Source organism: Vigna angularis, chromosome 9, assembly GCF_016808095.1.
Source record: "Vigna angularis cultivar LongXiaoDou No.4 chromosome 9, ASM1680809v1, whole genome shotgun sequence".
NCBI lineage: Eukaryota > Viridiplantae > Streptophyta > Magnoliopsida > Fabales > Fabaceae > Vigna > Vigna angularis.
In genome coordinates this window covers 8386164-8405118 of record NC_068978.1, presented here as the reverse complement: position 1 = coordinate 8405118, position 18955 = coordinate 8386164, and the positions used below count along the sequence as shown (strand labels likewise).

The window sequence follows — 18955 nt, the reverse complement described above, 5'->3', positions numbered from 1 at the left end:
AAAATCTTTATTTCATTGTTCAGCAACGGTCAAATAATTTGCAGTGCATAAGGCAGCGAAGTGATAGAATTGTTTCTTTACAAATGGTACAATTCACGACCCCTGTGTTGAGATGAGATTATATGATATTATTATTAGTAATAGAAAATATTAATCTCTCACTAGTGTTAACATACAAGAAGAATCGTTTAGTTGGTAGTTTCTGGGTTCACCTGTCAAATAAAAAATATCCTATAATGCACTTGATGTTAATTAAAAACCCGGTATATCAGTCTTTCCTCTCCATGGTGGTGTCTGTACACAAAAAAAATATCAACGGCCTCCCAACAAATAAGATTTCTCAACACTCTCTTCTAAACTCCAATCCCTCTACCACTTCGAATTTTCCGCCAACCGGAGGCTCAAGAAGGCCCAATAATTTGAGACAGCAGAACCCAGTCTTACAAAGGGAAAATGGGCTATTGTCCACTGAATAGTTTATCCTTTTTTGGTGTAATTACTATAATGAATTAATGAAAAACCTATGCATAAGCTTTCGGTGAAGCTGAATATATTGCAATCCAAATAGAAAGAGAAAGCAACTTCCTATGTAAGGAAACGTGGCATTGCAAAAAAGCCAAAAAAGGAATAATTTCTGATGATAAACTTACATACAATTTAGTACTTCTTTTTTATACTATTTCTAATTAAAATTACACATGACATGAGTAGTACCTGTATAACTAAGATCGATACTAATTCTTAAAGCGAGACTTCACTTTATTAAGAAAAAACACCAAAAGTTCCTCAATTATATCCAAGTTCCAGCCTCGGGTGTTTTCCCTGCATCTGAAAATAACAAACTTCTCCTGCACAGCAAAGAAAGTGGATTAAAATCGCATGCGTTTTTGAATGGTAAAGATAGCTTTTGCTCCATACATTATAAAATTGCATAAATATTAGAGAAGATTTAGGTTTGCCTTCTGTCATACATAATAAAACAGTTGAAAGGAGTGACCATTCAATCTAAAACTTGGTCAAGTGTACTAGTTGGTATTTACGTCGTAGCAGGAAGTAATATGACACAAGGAATTTAGAATTGAAATAGGTAACCTTCAGTATATTTTTATAGTATTACAATACTTTTCCTCTTACGCCTCCTTGCTTTCCGCAAAATTCGCTCAGTTTCTTCCTCTTCTTCCTTGGTCAATTTGCCAAATAGGTCTTCTCCTGATCTCCCTGGAAGAATATATTAAAAACAGTTACGATTTCTATCAAATAGCAACTTACAACGAGTTAAAATTAAATTTATATATTTCAAATCAACAGATACACGTCGTGCTATAAATCATTATCATAACAAGTAATAAACTATATACAATGTACACTAATTTCCATAATTAACATAAGATTTTTAATTAGCCAATTAAGTATAATCATATAGCAGTTGTATCCATGACTGCTATATCCTCGGTAGTATTAGGGAAACAAATATTATACGATTATATTTCTTTTAAACAAATAAGTAATGTTTTCATAGTTCAAAACTACATCTAGAACTAAAATCACACTGTTGTATACCACGACTGCTTCCGACTATAATAAATAAAATTCAATACTACACTATTTAAAAAGCAAATAAAAAGATACAAACACAATCCTTTAACTAAGATGTCCTCTAACTAATACAATTAAGGAAAATAATCATTTTATTACATCCATCTTTTTAAATAACTATTTAACAACTTCTTTCTATAATAAAATATTACATTTAAATAATAATATAAATTTGTTGGATGATTGTATAAGATATGCAAGTTGTCAAAGTATCCTTAGACTAATTTTTTTTTTTTACTTTTAAGGAGGATAAGATCTCTTGTTAAAGCTTTTTTAATAGTATTACTTATGTGTTATTATGTTGTTTTTATTGGAATTTACCTTATGTTTTAATAACTTATTTTGACATTTAATTTAAAGTTTTATGAACAAGATTATCAAAATAAAACTTCACCTATAATCGAAAACAACACCTAATCTAATTATGTGGTTTTGTCACTGAGTAATATCTAACAATCTACATCTAACTTTTGTTGTTTTCCCCATAACACACCATATTAAGAACGAAAATGAGGAAGTTCTAAGTTTTTACAAACTACCTGCGTTTTCTTTGACCAAGCAGGAAAATCCCACTTCAGTCTCCTCGTCAGATTCAATGACAATAGCACAGTCTATACCTCCCTTCATAAACTGTCATTCAAAAAGAACTTGACAATTGGTAAAGCACGTATAAGATTTGTAAAATTAATGAAAATAAATCATTTGCGTGAAAAATGAAGTGACAATTGTCATTGTTGAGTGCATCTTATATAACTGTACGCATCATATCAGCAACTTATAGAAGGGCATGCAACTTTCTGATCATGAAAGGGAACACTGAATTTCTTTGAGAATACCTTCTCAGTTTGTGGCTCTTTTTTCTTTTGTACCTTCTCAGATGCTTTATCTGAAAAAGTGACTCGTTCCTTTTTTACTGACTTCCAGCCGCCCATTTCTACCTCTGGAGCTACAGCAGCTTGTAAACTAGTATTCGCCTCTCTGAAAAATACCTTGTCCTTGGTCACACTACGTAACAAATGCTTTTGCAAGTGTCAAATATAACCAGTCGTAAATAGAGCCATTCGTTATTAATTAGTAAGATTAACAATTCGATACATAGGGGATAAACAAATATATACTATAAAATAAATCATCCTTCCAATATACCTAGATTTTGTCTGCCAAAAGCAAATATGGATATATAATTTTATTATCTCGTGTTTGTCGTAAAAGAAAATAGGAAAAGCATAATTCTCCGAACAAAAGGTTGAATAGCATTCAAAAGAAATTACTTCACCCGCCGTTCAGCAGGTGAGAAATCCATTTATTAAGCAATTTTCTTTTATATTGTTGGATTAAAGAATATAGAGAGGCCCAGAAGGATCAATTGCTGGATCAGTGTTTCTGACAGAAAAAGGAAACTTGCACACACACGCATTGTGTGTATGGATGTCTCTGCTCTCTCTTCCTTATAGCGTAGTGTGCTTTTCACATATAATTCATCATCCTCGAAGCAATCCAGTAAAATCCGGGTTACTCGTCAACTATGAAAGCTGGGAAATAAATATTTGACACTAATCTACCATTTTCACATCCAATATATTTACAGCAGATTAGTTCTCACGTTTGAGACTGTAAAGTATATGAAAAAAATTAACAAATTGAGAAGCATATGAAATATATGTAATGTCAACGCTTAGAAAATTTTCATAAATAAAGCTTACTGAAATTGACAATGTAGAAAAAATTGACAGGCACTACACTATTAGTAGAGTAGATGAAGTTAATACATACTTAGCAAGAGGCTGTCGCTTTTTCGGTGTGATAACCTGTTTGCTTAAATTCTGCGAGCCAACAACGTATCAGGGATAAAAAAAACGATGCTTTGCACCGTAGAAAATAATCAGGATTCAGCAGATTAATTTTTCACAACGAAAAAATTCGAAGAAAATATGGTTCATCAACAGAGGTAATGAACCTTTAAGGACAAAGACGGCGGTGCCATATTCTTTTGGTTGAAGCTTTTAAGATTGGAAGAAATTCCCTGCAAGTGCTCATTGGAAAAGCATTATTTTTTGACGGCATTCTAGTGACGTAAACAAGAAGGAAAAGAAAGAGAGCTCGGGAGAAGGCATTTTTCCTGTAGCAGTATAAAAATGAGAAGAGGGGTTCTAAGAAATCTTACTTTGTAAAAGTATCGGTATCTAACCTAAAGAGTTTAAAAGTTTAATTCGTCTGCATGTATTAATCATTATAAATTGCCATATGGTACGTGCCTGCATTTCCTTGGTGATGTTACAGAGATCGTTTTTTACACTTTGCATAGAGGCTTCAATTAGCCGAGGCAATGGAGAAACCGCCAAATATACATCCTGTAGCTTCTCTTTCTTTGAAACATGGCTCATTTGTTCAGATAAAGATTTCAAGTTCCCATCAATCATTGCTTTGAATTCTTCTTGTCCTTTAGTCTGATTTAAAACCACACTACTGCAATCAGTCTACTGAACTTCGATATCCATTGATGTTAGTGAAACCATGCGAGTCAAGGAAGGAATCAGGGCATTACCATCAACTGAAATGAGTTATCCTGAGCTATCAACTTCTGCCTTATGCATTCCACTGAATGAAAAGTAAGGAATTCAATAAAAGTAATTTATAGACCGAGCCAGAGAAAACTCAGAATATTATAAATTTGAAAATGAATGCAAACGTTCATATCCGATAAAAGTCCAGACTGAGCAAGCTGGCATCAAACACTTAATGTACAAAACATCGAGTCAGAAATTAGAGTTCTTAGTATAAAAAACGAGCATTCCTTCAGATGAATTATGTTTCAAACAATATACAATGATTGGAAAATGCAAGACAAGCAGATAATCAAAGGAGAGCCAAACATAATTTCAGTAGAACGTTTCTTGATTGGTATAAATACAACTCCCAAAACCTTTTTTAGAATATCGTCAATAGTTACAATATGAGTTACTTACCCTCCAAAATAATTTCCTTTGTTCCTTTGTTTACTTGCATAACGTCACTTTGAACAGAATCCAAGATCATCGCAAACCTGCTCAATGAAGTTTCCATTATGCCTATTCGGTGTTCAAGTCCTTCACTTAACTGACCTGCTAGAGCAAACAATGAATTTATATCTTGAGTAAAGTTATATGCGAGGGTAAAAGGACTCTAACTTATTTTTCTTTCCGCCCTTGTATCATGAAACTCAGACCACTCTTAAATATGTCTAACCTGGATGCGAAAAATATAAGCTAGAAAAATAAAACCCATATTTTTCATTAAATACTCTTACCTTTATGATCTGCAGAGTTCCATTTGAGCATTAGATTGGACGAAGATCTAGAGTTAAGGGGGTGACTCTCTTCCCGTGAATATGTAGGTCGGGGCAAGCTAGAAAGCCTCCTCAAAGAGTTCTCTTGTTCTTGAGAACCAACTCTCTAAAACACAATAATAATATAATAGACATTGAAATAGAATCTTCAATTGCTTATAATTATGTTAGTCAAAAAACAAAATATATTCGCCTTATTTGCAATATTTAGTAATTGAGTGAAGGATATTTGAAGATGCTCTCTATTTACCAGGAAAATTTCCGGTTAATATCCTACTAGTACTATGCAATTCCTTAGGTGTTCTTAGTATTTTCAATCACGATTGAAGTTGCAGTCTATTAATTTATGCTGATAATTTCAATGGAAACTCTTGTTACATAGATTTTTCAAGCTGAAATTCCAATTAAAATTGAACACAACACAAAAAATACTCAATGAATTGAAATTCAAATTTTGTCGTAAATTTAATGCAAGCTAGCAAGAAATATGATTGATAAAACTAAGGATATCCATGGAATAGATTCACTGTGTATCCTAAGTAGCACATGAACTAATTGACAAACATTAGCTTTTTTCTCTCCCAGGACACGCTTTGATTCCACTTGTTTGACATTAGATTTTTTGTGAAGCCACGAACAATTTATAAAAGAGGTACAATTATTTTTCAACGTGAGCAATAATTACAATTATTTCCACCTCATATTAACTCATAAATTCTAATCATAATAAATTCTAATCAATATCAGTTTACTAGAAGAGTTTTTTTATGAAAATTGCTTATAAAATTAAGAATAACAGTATAACTACGTCGGTTTACAAGATCTAACCGGTTCATTAGTTGTGACGGCCTCATCGAGAGAGTTTTGAGAGAAATGAGACAGCAATCCGTGCTGAGATGAAAGTCCCTGCGAAAACGATTGCTGCGATGGTTGCGTGCGATGCTGAGAGTGAGAAACTTGCAATCCACTTGATACGTTGTTCGCTTTCCTTCATAAGCGATACAAAACAACAGATGTCAACATGAACAGTTCAGTTGAAACACGTCATGTGTTGTGATATATAAATCATTTTAACTCAGTTTCCAGATTCGTTAATTCGCAGGACCCAAACAGAGCGTGCCGCAGAAAACACAAAGTTCATGAATAAACTTCAAATGTAGAACTAAATCTTCTTCTCTCAGAGTGAGAGAACGAATGAAATGAGCGTTCTACGAGAAGCAATGGACTGAAAGAAACAATCGTAATTGAAATGTGTGAATCAGTGCGAGAGGAGAGACCTTGAATGAAGAAGAGGAGGAGGAAAGACGGAGATGGAAGAGAGATCGCAGGCTTTGTTGATCTTCATTTTCGTTTCTGATCGGAGATGCAACGGCTTCTAGTTCATCGTCGCCGGAATCTGCAGAAACGGCACGCGTTTGGAGTTTCCGACAGAGAGACGAGAAAGAAGACGGAAACTGGAAAATAACAAATAAAGGCGGGAATAGGGGATTTGAAGTAGAGACCGTTGGTTCAGTTTGGTTTGGTGTGGTATTTATACCAATGGAATGTTTACACAGAAACGGGCCGGGTCGTTGGCCGAACCTTCTTTTAAAGTAGAAGAATTAGGAATGACTTTTACTTTCTACACCTCCATAGTTATTATATGCACTCCCATAAATCTTAAAATGATCTTTCTATCTTTCATAATCTATTTGAAACATTCTTTTAGTTTTTCTTTTATTTTTCTTCTTTTAGTATGAGGTGCAGATACTAATTATAGAAATATAAAAAAAAAATCTTTCCTGTTTTTTTTTCTCTATTATCGTGATTTTGGATGAAAAAGAAAACAGAAAAAAAATTAGTATTTTTGTTTTCTATAATTAAATACAAATATTTGTATCTTGTTAAAAATTTGGTGTGAGATGAAAGTTTGAAATTAAAGACCAATACTATATATTCATTAATTTAAAATTTAAAATTTAAAATTAAATATAGGAATTTGATGTCTTAATAAAATCTCTTAAGGTAACAATATTTATTTCATGGAGGAAAATATACATTAGGATGACAATCTCGGATCATACATAAATAATGCTTATCCATTATTTAATTTTGGTTTAATGCTTTTCGACATCCTTATTTGTGTATGAATGTCTCAGATAGGTCCTCATTTTCTAAAGTGTATCAAAATGGTCCTTAATTTTGAAAATTGAGATCAATTGAGTCCTTCCCGTTAAGTTGGCTGGACGGCGTTAAAAAAATTGATGAGTGAGATGCTGAGATGACGAAATGTTACTAACGTGGCATTGACCTGACTTAATGGTGAGTTTTTTAGATTTAAAAAAGTGAAATTTGTAAATCAAAACGCAACGTTTTGAAATTTGTAAATCAAAACCCTCAAGAAGGACCTCCTCCTCCTCCTCCACCACCACTTCCCCGATCACGTCCTCGTCGCTCTCCTCACCTTCGATTCCATGGGAGACTTGAACATATGCCCGAGACATTTCTTGAACTGATCGGATTCGAAAGATTCGAAGAGAATCATGAATCCACCAGACTGCTCAATAGGTTGTCGAAGCTCGGCGGCCCCAACTTGGTCGAGCGAACAGGCAAAGAGATCAAGAATAACAGACGCATCAGATAGCCTCTTGGAGAGTTGGTTATAGAAAGAGCACGAGTTGGCGTGGTGTTTGACTTGGTTGTTGAAGATGTGATGGTGGGTTCTGATGGGTTGGCGGAGATCAGAATCAACAACGATTCCAGGTCCAATAGTGGCAGGTCCGGAGGTGAAGAGCATGATCCTGGAGCCTGTGGTGACAAGGCAAGACTCTAGAAGTCCGAGGGCGACGGAAATGGCAGTGCCGGTGCACCTTGGAGGGCGAGTGGCGGAGGTGGAGTAGAATGTGGAATGGATGTCTTTTAACAGAGATCTTATTGTTGCCGCTCGTCCTTAATGCTCGGATGATTGAGATCTTATTGTTGCCGCTCGTCCTTAACGCTCGTCATCTGCTCTGTCGCTCGTACCGCTCGACATCTACTCTTGGACGATCGGTCTTACCGCTCGTTAGATTCAATTGTCTTCTCACTACCGATCGTCTCCTCTCCTCACGATCGGTCTAGGAAGTCGCTTGGTCTGCGATTCATTTTTAGTAGTTGTTTCTTTTTTTTCTGTATAAATACATTTGCTTTGTTGTATTTTCTGTAATTTTCAATAATACAATTCTTTTCAGTCTTTTCTTTCTGGTTCTCTCTTCCTCGTTTTCTCTGATTACTTACATCTTCAATTGCAGAAGTGATGGAGAATTCACATTCGGAAAATGGCAACAGAAAATCCTGTTTTGGGGTGTGTCCGTGATGCAGCGGGTGGGGGCAGCCGATGTTGAGGAACTGGCGGATCTGAGGGAGAGATTAAGGAAAATTGAATAAAGTCAGTTGATGATCGAATGAAGTGGATTGAGTGTAAAAGAAAGCGGGGATTGAATAAGAAGAAGTAAGAATAATAAGTGTAGTAGAGTGAAATACCTGATTGGAGGAGAGATAGCGGCTGCCGTGAAAGAGGTGGAGGGAGGAACAGGGGGAAGAGGCGAGATGGTGGAGATAGACCATGGAATCGAAGGTGAGGAGAGCGACGAGGGCGTGATCGGGGAAGTTGTGGTGGAGGAGGAGGAGGAGGTCCTTCTTGAGGGAGAGCAGTTGGTCGTCGGGGGAGGAAAGATCGATGAGAAAGACGAAGGCGGGGGGAGGGGGAGAGGAGGAGGGGAGAGAAGGAGAGTACTCGACAGTGCTGTAGGTCCACATGCAAATGAATTTGATCCACGTCATTAAACTTCGCTTCGTCAGCGTGTCACGACTCAATAAATTTAACGCCGTCTATTGAAATTAACGGCAAGGTTCCAATTGACTCAATTTTACAAAAATAGGGACCTAATTGAGATAAAAATAAATACGAGGACCTATTTGAGACAACCCTACACAAATAGGGATGTCCGAAAGGATTAAACCTTTAATTTTTAATAAAAAAAATTCAACAGTTATTTATGTCACTACTGTTAAATATTTGTTTAAAAAATATTTAAAATATTTTAAAACTTACAAGTATCTTGAATATTCAAAGATTATTTAAAAAAATATTGTATATGTCAGACCAGTAAAATCCACGCACGTATCGTTCAGTGGAATTCACGTGTCAAGAGGGAGACTCGACACTCAGATGACGGACGCCAGGTGTCGAGCGAAGAGGATCCGAAAATCAGTTAGTGGAAAACATGTGTCGACTGAAGAGGGGACGTTCGTTCTGACGTGTGGAGCAAAACTTGGATTTTCAGAAAAATCTACCCCACTCTCTGCATGCACCCTCTTTTCAGATTTCTGAAGAACCCCATTCTCTCCTCCTTCTCTCTACATCCTCTTCATTTTCTCTATGAGAAAACACTCACTTTCTCTCCTCCGATCACTATTCTGGCACCGTAGAAGCACTTCCGGTGTCAAGAGCTTCCAGATAAACCGTTCGGTTTGTGAAGCTGGGCTGGTAAGTCTTTCTCTTCGCTCTGTCGTTCGTTTTCCTAAACATGCAAACCCAGTTCTGGATTCGTGTGTTGATCATCATTCTTAAAATTAGTGATTCTAATAGTGTTGGGTTTTCATTTGGTGTAGTTGGAATTGTTGAGCGTTGAAGGTAGGGAAACCGGTAGTGGTGAAATTGTATTCTGCCTCTAGGAACGTTCGTTCACGCTCAGAGGTAAGGGAAGCTTATTTAATTTAATTTGTTTACTGTTGAAATGTTTGAACGTTCGTTTAGTTGATTGAATGATTTTGATGCATGATGGTTGATATGATTGGATTGAATGAACGTTCGTTTATTTAATGAGATGAAATGAAATATGGCTGAGTTATGTTATAATGTATGAAATATATGAAACTTATATGATATGGATAGTATGAAGTATGAAAGTCGATTGTAATATGAATGTATAAAGTTATGAAACTATATGTTTAGAAATGAGACAGATATAAATGAATTATGAATATGAAATTTCTCATATAAAATTGTACGTTCGTTACTGAACGGTCCTCGACCGTTCGATTTTCTAGTGAATTTGGTTGGTGTTGGATTCTTTCATTTGGGAAGAATCCTATTTGAGAACGAGCGTTTGTATTTCAAACCACTATGCTTGAGCGTTTGGCCAAGTATAGATGTATATTGTTGTCCTGTTATAAATTTAAGTATCTATCTATATATATATATATATATGTATATATATATATCTATGTATTTGTATATTGTAGTTGTTCGAAAACACGATCCCAGTAGTATATAAGTATAATTATCAAACCTTTTCTCTTTCAGTTTAGTAGCATTTGGTCTCATACCAAGTGTTCGTCCTAAATAAGTGTTTGGTCTTACACCAAGCGCTCGTACTGAGAAGTGTTTAGTCTTACACCAAGCGCTCGTACGGAGAAGTGTTCGGTCTTACACCAAGCGCTTGTATTGAGTAGTGCTCGGTCTTACACCAAGCGCTAGTACACGTTTCTTTTATAATTTATCTTGATGATAATAGCGTTCGTCCAACGTGACTAGAGCTTTCTCTCTACCGTGCTCGGTCAATTACTAGCATTCGGATATTTTGATGAAAATTCAAATAAACTAAGTAATTATTAGCGTTCGATTTTCTTCATGTGAATTCTAATAAGTATTATTATTGAAATGTCTTGAAGTGTCTGTACTGATTGATTCCGGCCTAGTGTCGTAGCACGTGACGTGGTCTTTTCAGCTTTCGGTTGGAGTTATCAAGAGTCAATTCATCCAATTGGTTCACTTTGTAATTAACGTTTGCTCCATTCGTTTCTTGTCATATTTATTACACTCGGTTTCTTTCACAACCCGACAGTAACCCTCTCGGTCTTATTCTATTCTGGAACTGGAGACCTCTCTGTCTCGTTCCAAGTGTTCGTCCTCGTTCTGAGTGAGGATTGAACGTTCGGTACCTGATGTCCTTAATAATCTTTGAACAAAGAGGAAATTGAAATGATGGATAGTGAAAGATGAAACTTGAGATGATTGATAATGAATGATGAAGAAAATATGAGATGAAGGAAATGTTATGGATTTGTACGAGCGTTCCAGGGAGGAACGACTCAGGATTGAGAATTAAGATTTGTAAAGTATGACTGTGGTTATGCTAGTGCTGGCAGTTCATCCTGATGTTTCGTGGGTACTCGTCCTCACGTAGAGGAGGGTAGGTCATGTGTGGAAACGGCAGGAGGTCCCGTCCTTAGGGGTACTTTGGATGAATAGGACTAACCTCGGGTGGCAGCTGATGAGAGTATTCCAGTTACTACATCACCCGGGTGCACGAACGCCTGTAGCTACACAGATTTCATACAGTCCGAACAGTCAGTCTAGTAATAGGATTTGATTGAAACATATGTTGAAATGTATCTTATGTGTTTGAATGTGAGAAATGTATGTTTATACTTGAATTAAATTACATAAGCTTACCCTGCATTTCTTGTCGTGTCTGGTTTTGTATGTCCGTCCTTGTCATTGCAATGATCATCCGTGTGGATGTGAGCAGAAGGAGACGAGCGGCTGGAAGAGGCGTTGGAAGAAGAAAATTTGGAAGAAGCTGAAGCAAAGATCGTACAGTAGAACGTTCGGTCCATTGTCTAGTTATAGTAAGGTGGTCCTTCGACAACCTTCCCTTTATTTAAGTATGACCGTTCGGTATTTTCTTTTGTAAACCGTTCGGTCAGGGTAGCTTATCTTGAACGGCTTAAATTTGTAACTCCTTCTGTAAGGCCGTTTGGCCATGAGCGTACGCTCGACTCTAATGTATGACCAATCTGGATTATTGTTAATGTAATTATTCTATTATATAGTTTATTGCTGTATTTATGGGATGTTACAATATAAATTTTAAAATAAAATTTAAATAAAAATATATATCAAATATAATACAAATTAAATTTTAATTAAATTTAGTCTTAAAAAATATAAATTAATTTTAAATTTTAAATTTTTACAAATAATAAATATCTATAAATACAAATGATATAATATTAAAATCTATATATAAATAAATATTAAAATATTGGTTACTTTCTACCTAAAAATAATAAATATTTGGGAGTATTACCTGTTTGACTATGTCTGGGACGTTATATCTTCTCGCTGCGCCGTGTTAAAGCTAGAAAATGATGGTGTGGCCTGCTTCGTAGCTTCCCTCATCATATTCCCTCGCATATTCTTTCACACCCTTCTCTAGGGTTGCAACTATATATATAAATTAAACTGTACCTATCAATGCACATGGTAATGATATTTTTTTGTCTTTCTCTATTGTTTATTTTATACTTTATGTTTTATATCATTCACCTGTTAAAAGTTATAATTTGTCGGTTGTTATATAAATTTTAATAAATTTATTATAGATGAAAATAAATTAACAATCTTGTAAGCAGGCATTTCACATCAGTCACAATTATGTAGCTTTTATATTAATTATCTTAAAATTTATAGTTTTGATTTGACTAATATAAAATCAATTGATTTTATTATTCAAAATGACGTCGTACCACAATAGCTCTTATGGTAGCACGCTAAATATCCATGATGCCAACTTGTTTTTAAGATTTGTTCCAGTTAGATAATTAAAAAGAAAAACCTAACATTTTTTTCGCCGTTCAATTCCATTTGTGCATGTTTTAAAGTTCACTCTAAACAATGCAATCGCACAAAATGGTTGAGTTGGCGTGACCGTGAAGTTGTTGCTTCATTTGACTTCCATTAAAGAAAATTTGTGTAATGTACTTAAAAAGTTTTTCTTTTTCAGAAACACTCTTCAATTATTTAAAAAGAAATCTACGTATCTGAAATTTACATAAAAATAATATTTATATTGATATGGTTTCTTTTATAAATAAAATAGTATTTTAATATAATCCCACAATAACGATTTTCTCGATATTTTATTCAATTGAGGATACACTTTTTGGGAGAGTCTATGGGATGTGGCTCTGAGAGAGGTTTAGATTGTTAGGCATGTGGTATTATAATTGAGTAAGGATGTCAAAATAACTTAATATGGTCTGTTTTGACACATCTTGCCATTGGTCTGCCAAAAACGTTGGCCCACCACAGGAAAAGAGGTTGAAAATTCAAACCTGCCTCACCAAGGCTTTGTTCTCTTTAGGTTAATTGGGGGAGATGATTTAGGTGGATTTGAGGGTAATTTTGTAGTTGTTTTTTTGAGTAGATTTGTGAGTAATTGAAAGTGAATTTGGAAGTAAAATTTGTGAGAATTAGTGTATGATTTGATTGATGTGATAGATTTAAAAAAATAGTTTAATTGTTAGAATGAAAGATTACCAAAATGTCCCTTGGTATAAATATAATATAAAATGTAATTTATTAATGTTATATTTAGTTGTAAAAATGTTTATATAGAGACAAAATATAAATAATTTATAAAATAATTATTATTAAATTATATAAATTATAATGCAGTATAAAATGAATTTATTTATTCAAAATTTAGTATTTGTTTGTATAATAATTTACAAGCAAATCGTAAAAAAAAATTTCGATAGGTAAGTGAGAGTGATTAATATTAAAGAAAGAAATAATTAAATGAAGTTATAATATTCAAGTACGTCAAATAAGTGATAACAATTTAACATACAAATATTTCTAAGGTAATAGGTAAGGTAATATATCAAACACACAATTCAATTTAAGGGAAATTAAGCAATGTAATACATAATCGGAATAAAAATTAACTTAGTCATCTAAACGGTGAAGAATCTTGTTAACATTGTGATTGAGGTTAGCAAATTGACGGTTCATGTCCAAAGAAAGGTTTGCCAAGTTATCTTCAATATGTTGAACCCGAACCTGCATTTGTTCCATTCCCTGCATTCGATGTTGCAAGTCTTGTACACCTTGTCACATTTGAATCATCATATTAGGATTTGGTGGAGGTGGAGGAGGCTGCACAGGGTATTCATGATGGTCTGCTTGGTCTTTTTCTTCATCATTAGCATGATCGTGTTGCCAAACACCGTTGACATTAACAATATGCATCCTCTTCAAAGAATTGATTGAAAAGTGATGTCGGGACCCTATTTGAGTGCACGCGTCGGCATCAACATGAACGCCACAATATTGTAAGATCCGTGTGATAAGGACACCGTATGGGAGGGGTGTGTCACTGGCCTTGCATTTAAGCATATGCTGCATGATGTGATGAGGCCAATTGATAGATATATTATTTTAAAGCACCCATATCATAAAAATATCTTCCTGCAATAACCTAGCAAAATTCCCAGGTCGTGGAGTCAACATATGCACATTAACATAATGCAGAAGCCTGTCATTCATATTCAAACAACCAACTGTTAAAACACCGTGACCGTCCTCCAAATCTGGTATAACCATAGTAGCTAATGCCATGTCGCGGTCATATGGAAAGTCGTCTGGGATATTTGAATAACACAATTTCTTACCCTGGTACTTCAAGTTAGCTACATTCAACCAATCAGCAGGTTTCAATCTAATTCTTTTCTTGTTCACCTCACTGATCAAATATCCATTTCCAGATATCTTCAGATTGGAATAAAATACTTTGATTAAATCTGGATAGTAGGGTCCCTGCAATGTAAGCAATTCCACCACCCCTTGAAACAGAAGATGCTGTTGAAAATATAACCCTGAACCAGTAAATGATTCAAAATTTATTATCTTGGGAACAACTATACTCCTTGTATAGAAATTTGCTGCATAGTTCTCCATTTGATGACTGTGCGTGAAGAAACGACTCTGATCTAATTGTTCCTGTACAAATGGTCTTACATGGGCTGCATCTTCTGCCTCAGTGAGGGTTTCTTTTCCCTTACGACTTTTTCTTGGCCTTTTTGTTGATGATGAGGCCATTTCACAGTTTCTTGAACAAAGTCATACATGAGACAACAACAAAGTTAGTGATAATAAATTACTTATATTTAACAATAAGAGTGAATAAGAACAAAACATTACATCGTAACCATAAACATAATTTTAAAATCAAACATGGATAAAATAAAGATAATTCTTAGTTAAGGTCACTAAGACATCAGTACACATAATCATAATAATAGTAGTGATATAAGCCTTCCTAACAGTCACCGCCCGATATCATTTTACATAATTTATTCCACCGCTTGTGTGGTGGAAGTCCCATCAACCTCTTTGTACATGTGGGGTTTCCACATAAGAAATCATAACATTGCTCTAGCAAATTTTCATCAGCAATGTTCATAGCACTAAGCATTTCATAAATGTCCGCCTCTGTATATGTGTAATTGGAGTTGCGACGGAGTATTTGATTTATGTCTTCCATAGCTGTTACTTGACGCACGGCTGCATCAGAGATCACACCAAAATGAACATTTGATGAGCTAAGCACACCAGCAAAACCATCCAGGCTGGTCGTCAACTTATCAAATTGAGAATCAATAACATCGACCATAGGTGCCTTTCTTTTTGAGCCGCGTGAAGATGAAGTACCACCGGATGGGACAGAAGACACAGATTGAGTCTGTCCTAGACTATATTCATCTACAGATGGAGGAGGAGATGGTGGGGTTAGGTCTCTATACCTCGTCCAATCAGGCTGCTCTGGAGTGTACTCAATATTTTGGTTCAAATCAACACTTACACGAGGCCCAACTCGCTGTCTTCGTGCTTGACGAGCTGTTCGGACACCAGAACCTGTAGCTCGATCAGCTGCCCATAACTCAACCATTAAATCATAGTGTTTTATGCTATTAACTCTCCACTTTGCCGCATTTGGCCTAGACTGAAACATGTACAAGAAACAAACTATGAAGATATGACTTTTAATAAAAACGACATAAATGTTAGTGTTGCTATAAATACCGGAATCAGGTCCATCCAAACTTCGTCCTCAGCATGAAATTTCATACTAACCAGGTTCCACGCAAATCCACTTAATCCAGAAAACAAGTCATGTACCTCACGCCATTTATCTTTCAAGACTTTCTGACGATTTTTTACATTATTTTTCGTAACTGCGACGTACCCACAACTATGAAGATGATCAACTATGTTGCTATATGCCTGGGATGTCCAGCTACCGTCAACCCTATTACCGATTCGTGATTCCTCAATCATATAGTGTAGAAGATGTGCGTCCATGTCCTCTGTCCACTTCATGAACTCTCTAATAGGAGTAGAGGACTCAATGGCGGCTGCCTTACCTCTATTCATTTTAAACATATTTCATCAACAAATTTGTAAGAAGTTAAATAGAAACATCCTTAATATAATGGTTTTGTCATACACATAACATGAAATAGTCATACAATGCATTAAAATACAAGAACTACGAGTTTTGATAATCTCGCCACATATGGTCGGCTATAGAATCCCTAATATTACTACCAATCCTATGGTCCTCTTCTCTATCTTGAGATGATGAAACATGATGGTCTTCCATTTCATTCAACTCGTTATCAACTTCATGAAGTAATGACTCATCGTTATCCACACCACGAAGGAAGTTGTGTAATATACAACAAGCTAGTATGATGTCTGTCATTGTCTCCAACCCATAGTGTGGTTCAGTGCCACTTGCAATGATAGGGAATCGTTTTTTCAAAACACCAAAAGTTCTTTCGATAACATTTCGCAGAGATGAATGCCGGTGATTAAACAACTCCCTTGCATTTTGGGGTCCTCTGCGTGTATATTCTTTGAGGTGATATCTTACGCCTCTATACGGAGTCAAAATTGTGATTTTCAACATGAATCCTGCATCACCGAGGTAGTATTTTCCTACAATTTTGCGTAGAGAAAGAGAATTAGTCACTCATACAAATAAAATCCTCGACATCGCTATGTAAACACTGACCTTGCGGGATAACCAATGGATCATCTCGATCGAGAGCATTTTTTAAAATTCTTGAATCAGATGCAGTGCCTTCCCACCCAGCAAGAACGTATGTGAATTTCATGTCAAAATCACACGCAGCAAACACATTTTATGTTGGCCAATCTTTTCTTCCTCGAAATCTCGCAACTTCACTTCTTGGCACCTTAACCCTAACATGAGTACTGTCTATGGCCCCTAGACAATCCTAAACAAAAAAATCAGAACAAATCATTTAATAACATGAAATTTTTACCATCCTTGGTTCAAATAACTTTTACAATCACAAGGAATAACTACCTTAAAGTAAGGATAAAATCGATTGTTGTTCAACACATGTGGATGTACCTCATTTCCTGATGGTTGAATTAGAAATTCAGATTCTAAACTTAAGATAGCGTCCAGGACATTGTGAAAGTGTCTGCTAACCGTCGAGCCTGACCGATGCCAAAAAAATGCAACACTTCGATTCTTAACATTATGGCCAATTATATGAAGAAATTCAGCAACTTATTGTTCCACGGTCGAACAAATGGCATCCTTAACTAACTCTGTTGATCTTAGTCTCTCATAGAGATTAATAAATGCCTCTGGACCCATCCTAATAATGTCGCGACATCGATTAGTGTGAACAAGATATGCCATTAATTGCTCCCTACAACGATCTCTATCAGGTAGGTAATTGCTTACACTACTGCAATCAATAGAGTACATATTCAAGATACTCAACGCATGTGCAACAATGCATAACATTGTTAATGTCACCAATGAAGTGGTTATTTGCAAGTGTTGACGAATCATTGCTATAATATTGAAGTTTACACCAACCACATCGTCATCTACTTCTTCGCGGTCCAAATATGATAAATCTATAATTTCTTCCATCTAAATTTACTTAAACAATTAAACATACTACAATAAAAGTTTAAAATTCATATATTCTATAATAAAATACAAATATACATTACTACATTCAACTAATGATTATAAAAAAAAAATTCAATAACATAATACCACAAAAACATTTAATATCTCTCTTATTAACTAGGTACATATACGTTTAACAAATGAAATTAATATTTTAAATATTCATACGTATAATATATTTAATAAAATACAAATATAAATGAACATAAAATATATCAAATAAATAATCTTATACTCCTAAGGTATACATGTGCATAACTCAATAAATCATTCAAATAATTATATTATACCCAAATAATGTAAAATACTTACCTCTTAAACACGTTCAAGACCTATATGCACACTTGAAGATTCTTTCAGCAACAACTAAGCAACCACACAGGCACCTCTTTCCTATGGAACCTGCAAGTTGACAAATAAAAATGTAAATTCAAACAAGATATGAATAGACTAAATTTTCTAGTACGTCTATTTCAGGGACATTAACAGAAGTTGAAATCAGATTTGAAACAATTGTGACACTAAAATAATTTCAACTTGTGTTTCTAGATTCACAATTTTTATAGTTCACATTCATATTTTTTATAAGCATTTTCGTAAAATTTGAAAAAGTTCCTCACTTCTAACCATATCTGATTCTGAACATGTTCAACCATTTTTTACATCAATGCAAAATGAACACATTGGGTACAAGCAATTTGTTTTCAAACAAATAATTTCAAGTAGAAGTCTTAGCACTGTAGGTGTAGCAATAACACTACTTTATTACTAACATTATAGATATAACTTCTTCTATTCTTGCCACCACCACTGCACAATTCATTTCATTATAACAAAGTAATACGAGAAGATGTTCTTCCTTCACCTCCACCATATTTCGTACCTTTCCACTACCAAATGTCCACCACCTTCACACTTCTTCCTCCACCACGATAAACACCTCAATTCCTAGTGAACACCTGCATCAGAAACCCACTGTCAGACCACGATAGATCACCCAGTACCATCCACTCCTCATATAATCAGTACTCCCTTGCTTCTCCACCATTGTTTCAACAGAACTGTATCTTCCTTCTCGGCCTTCTTATCTCTGACATGGCCTCCGCCACCCTCACCTCCTCCATAACTCCCTGCAATGCCAATGAATTTGCTCCCATTACAACATAATGAATATTAACCACTGAAAACCACTGACCACTAC

The 18955-nt window shown here is 35.1% G+C and overlaps 3 protein-coding genes across 3 annotated transcripts; all 3 read right to left on the bottom strand.

Annotated features, from left to right (window-relative positions):
- Positions 1–703: 703 nt before the first annotated feature.
- Positions 704–6400, bottom strand: LOC108321182 (putative recombination initiation defects 3). Its single transcript, XM_052868053.1, has 13 exons — positions 6199–6400; positions 5750–5909; positions 4883–5027; positions 4563–4697; positions 4142–4194; positions 3785–4043; positions 3670–3695; positions 3554–3619; positions 3370–3419; positions 2433–2574; positions 2136–2226; positions 1093–1218; positions 704–848 (listed from the first exon to the last, which is right to left on the bottom strand). The coding sequence occupies exons 1-12, from the start codon at positions 6264–6266 to the stop codon at positions 1106–1108; spliced, it is 1308 nt and encodes a 435-aa protein (XP_052724013.1). The 5' UTR covers positions 6267–6400; the 3' UTR covers positions 704–848; positions 1093–1105.
- Positions 6401–7340: 940 nt separating this feature from the next.
- LOC128193865 (protein transport protein SEC23-like) lies at positions 7341–8722 on the bottom strand. Its single transcript, XM_052868052.1, has 3 exons — positions 8423–8722; positions 8173–8296; positions 7341–7816 (listed from the first exon to the last, which is right to left on the bottom strand). Exons 1-3 carry the CDS (start codon positions 8720–8722, stop codon positions 7341–7343), a joined length of 900 nt encoding a protein of 299 aa, XP_052724012.1.
- Positions 8723–16281: 7559 nt separating this feature from the next.
- Positions 16282–16912, bottom strand: LOC108321181 (uncharacterized). The gene is made up of 2 exons (XM_017552852.2): positions 16810–16912; positions 16282–16733 (listed from the first exon to the last, which is right to left on the bottom strand). Exons 1-2 carry the CDS (start codon positions 16910–16912, stop codon positions 16282–16284), a joined length of 555 nt encoding a protein of 184 aa, XP_017408341.2.
- Positions 16913–18955: the final 2043 nt, after the last annotated feature.

Excerpts from the sequence above, each read along its gene's own strand:
- LOC108321182 (XM_052868053.1), bottom strand. The coding sequence starts at position 6,266 with ATGAAGATCAACAAAGCCTGCGATCTCTCTTCCATCTCCGTCTTTCCT. Across the intron at positions 4,044-4,141 it reads ATAACTCATTTCAGTTGATG|ACTAAAGGACAAGAAGAATT; the intron begins GTAATGCCCTGA and ends GTTTTAAATCAG. Across the intron at positions 1,219-2,135 it reads CTTGGTCAAAGAAAACGCAG|GGAGATCAGGAGAAGACCTA; the intron begins GTAGTTTGTAAA and ends ATATTCTTCCAG.
- LOC128193865 (XM_052868052.1), bottom strand. The coding sequence starts at position 8,722 with ATGACGTGGATCAAATTCATTTGCATGTGGACCTACAGCACTGTCGAG. Across the intron at positions 8,297-8,422 it reads GCTATCTCTCCTCCAATCAG|ATCCGCCAGTTCCTCAACAT; the intron begins GTATTTCACTCT and ends TCTCTCCCTCAG. Across the intron at positions 7,817-8,172 it reads TTCTGCAATTGAAGATGTAA|ACATCCATTCCACATTCTAC; the intron begins GTAATCAGAGAA and ends CTCTGTTAAAAG.
- LOC108321181 (XM_017552852.2), bottom strand. The coding sequence starts at position 16,912 with ATGAAATTCACATACGTTCTTGCTGGGTGGGAAGGCACTGCATCTGAT. Across the intron at positions 16,734-16,809 it reads TCCATTGGTTATCCCGCAAG|GAAAATACTACCTCGGTGAT; the intron begins GTCAGTGTTTAC and ends GCAAAATTGTAG.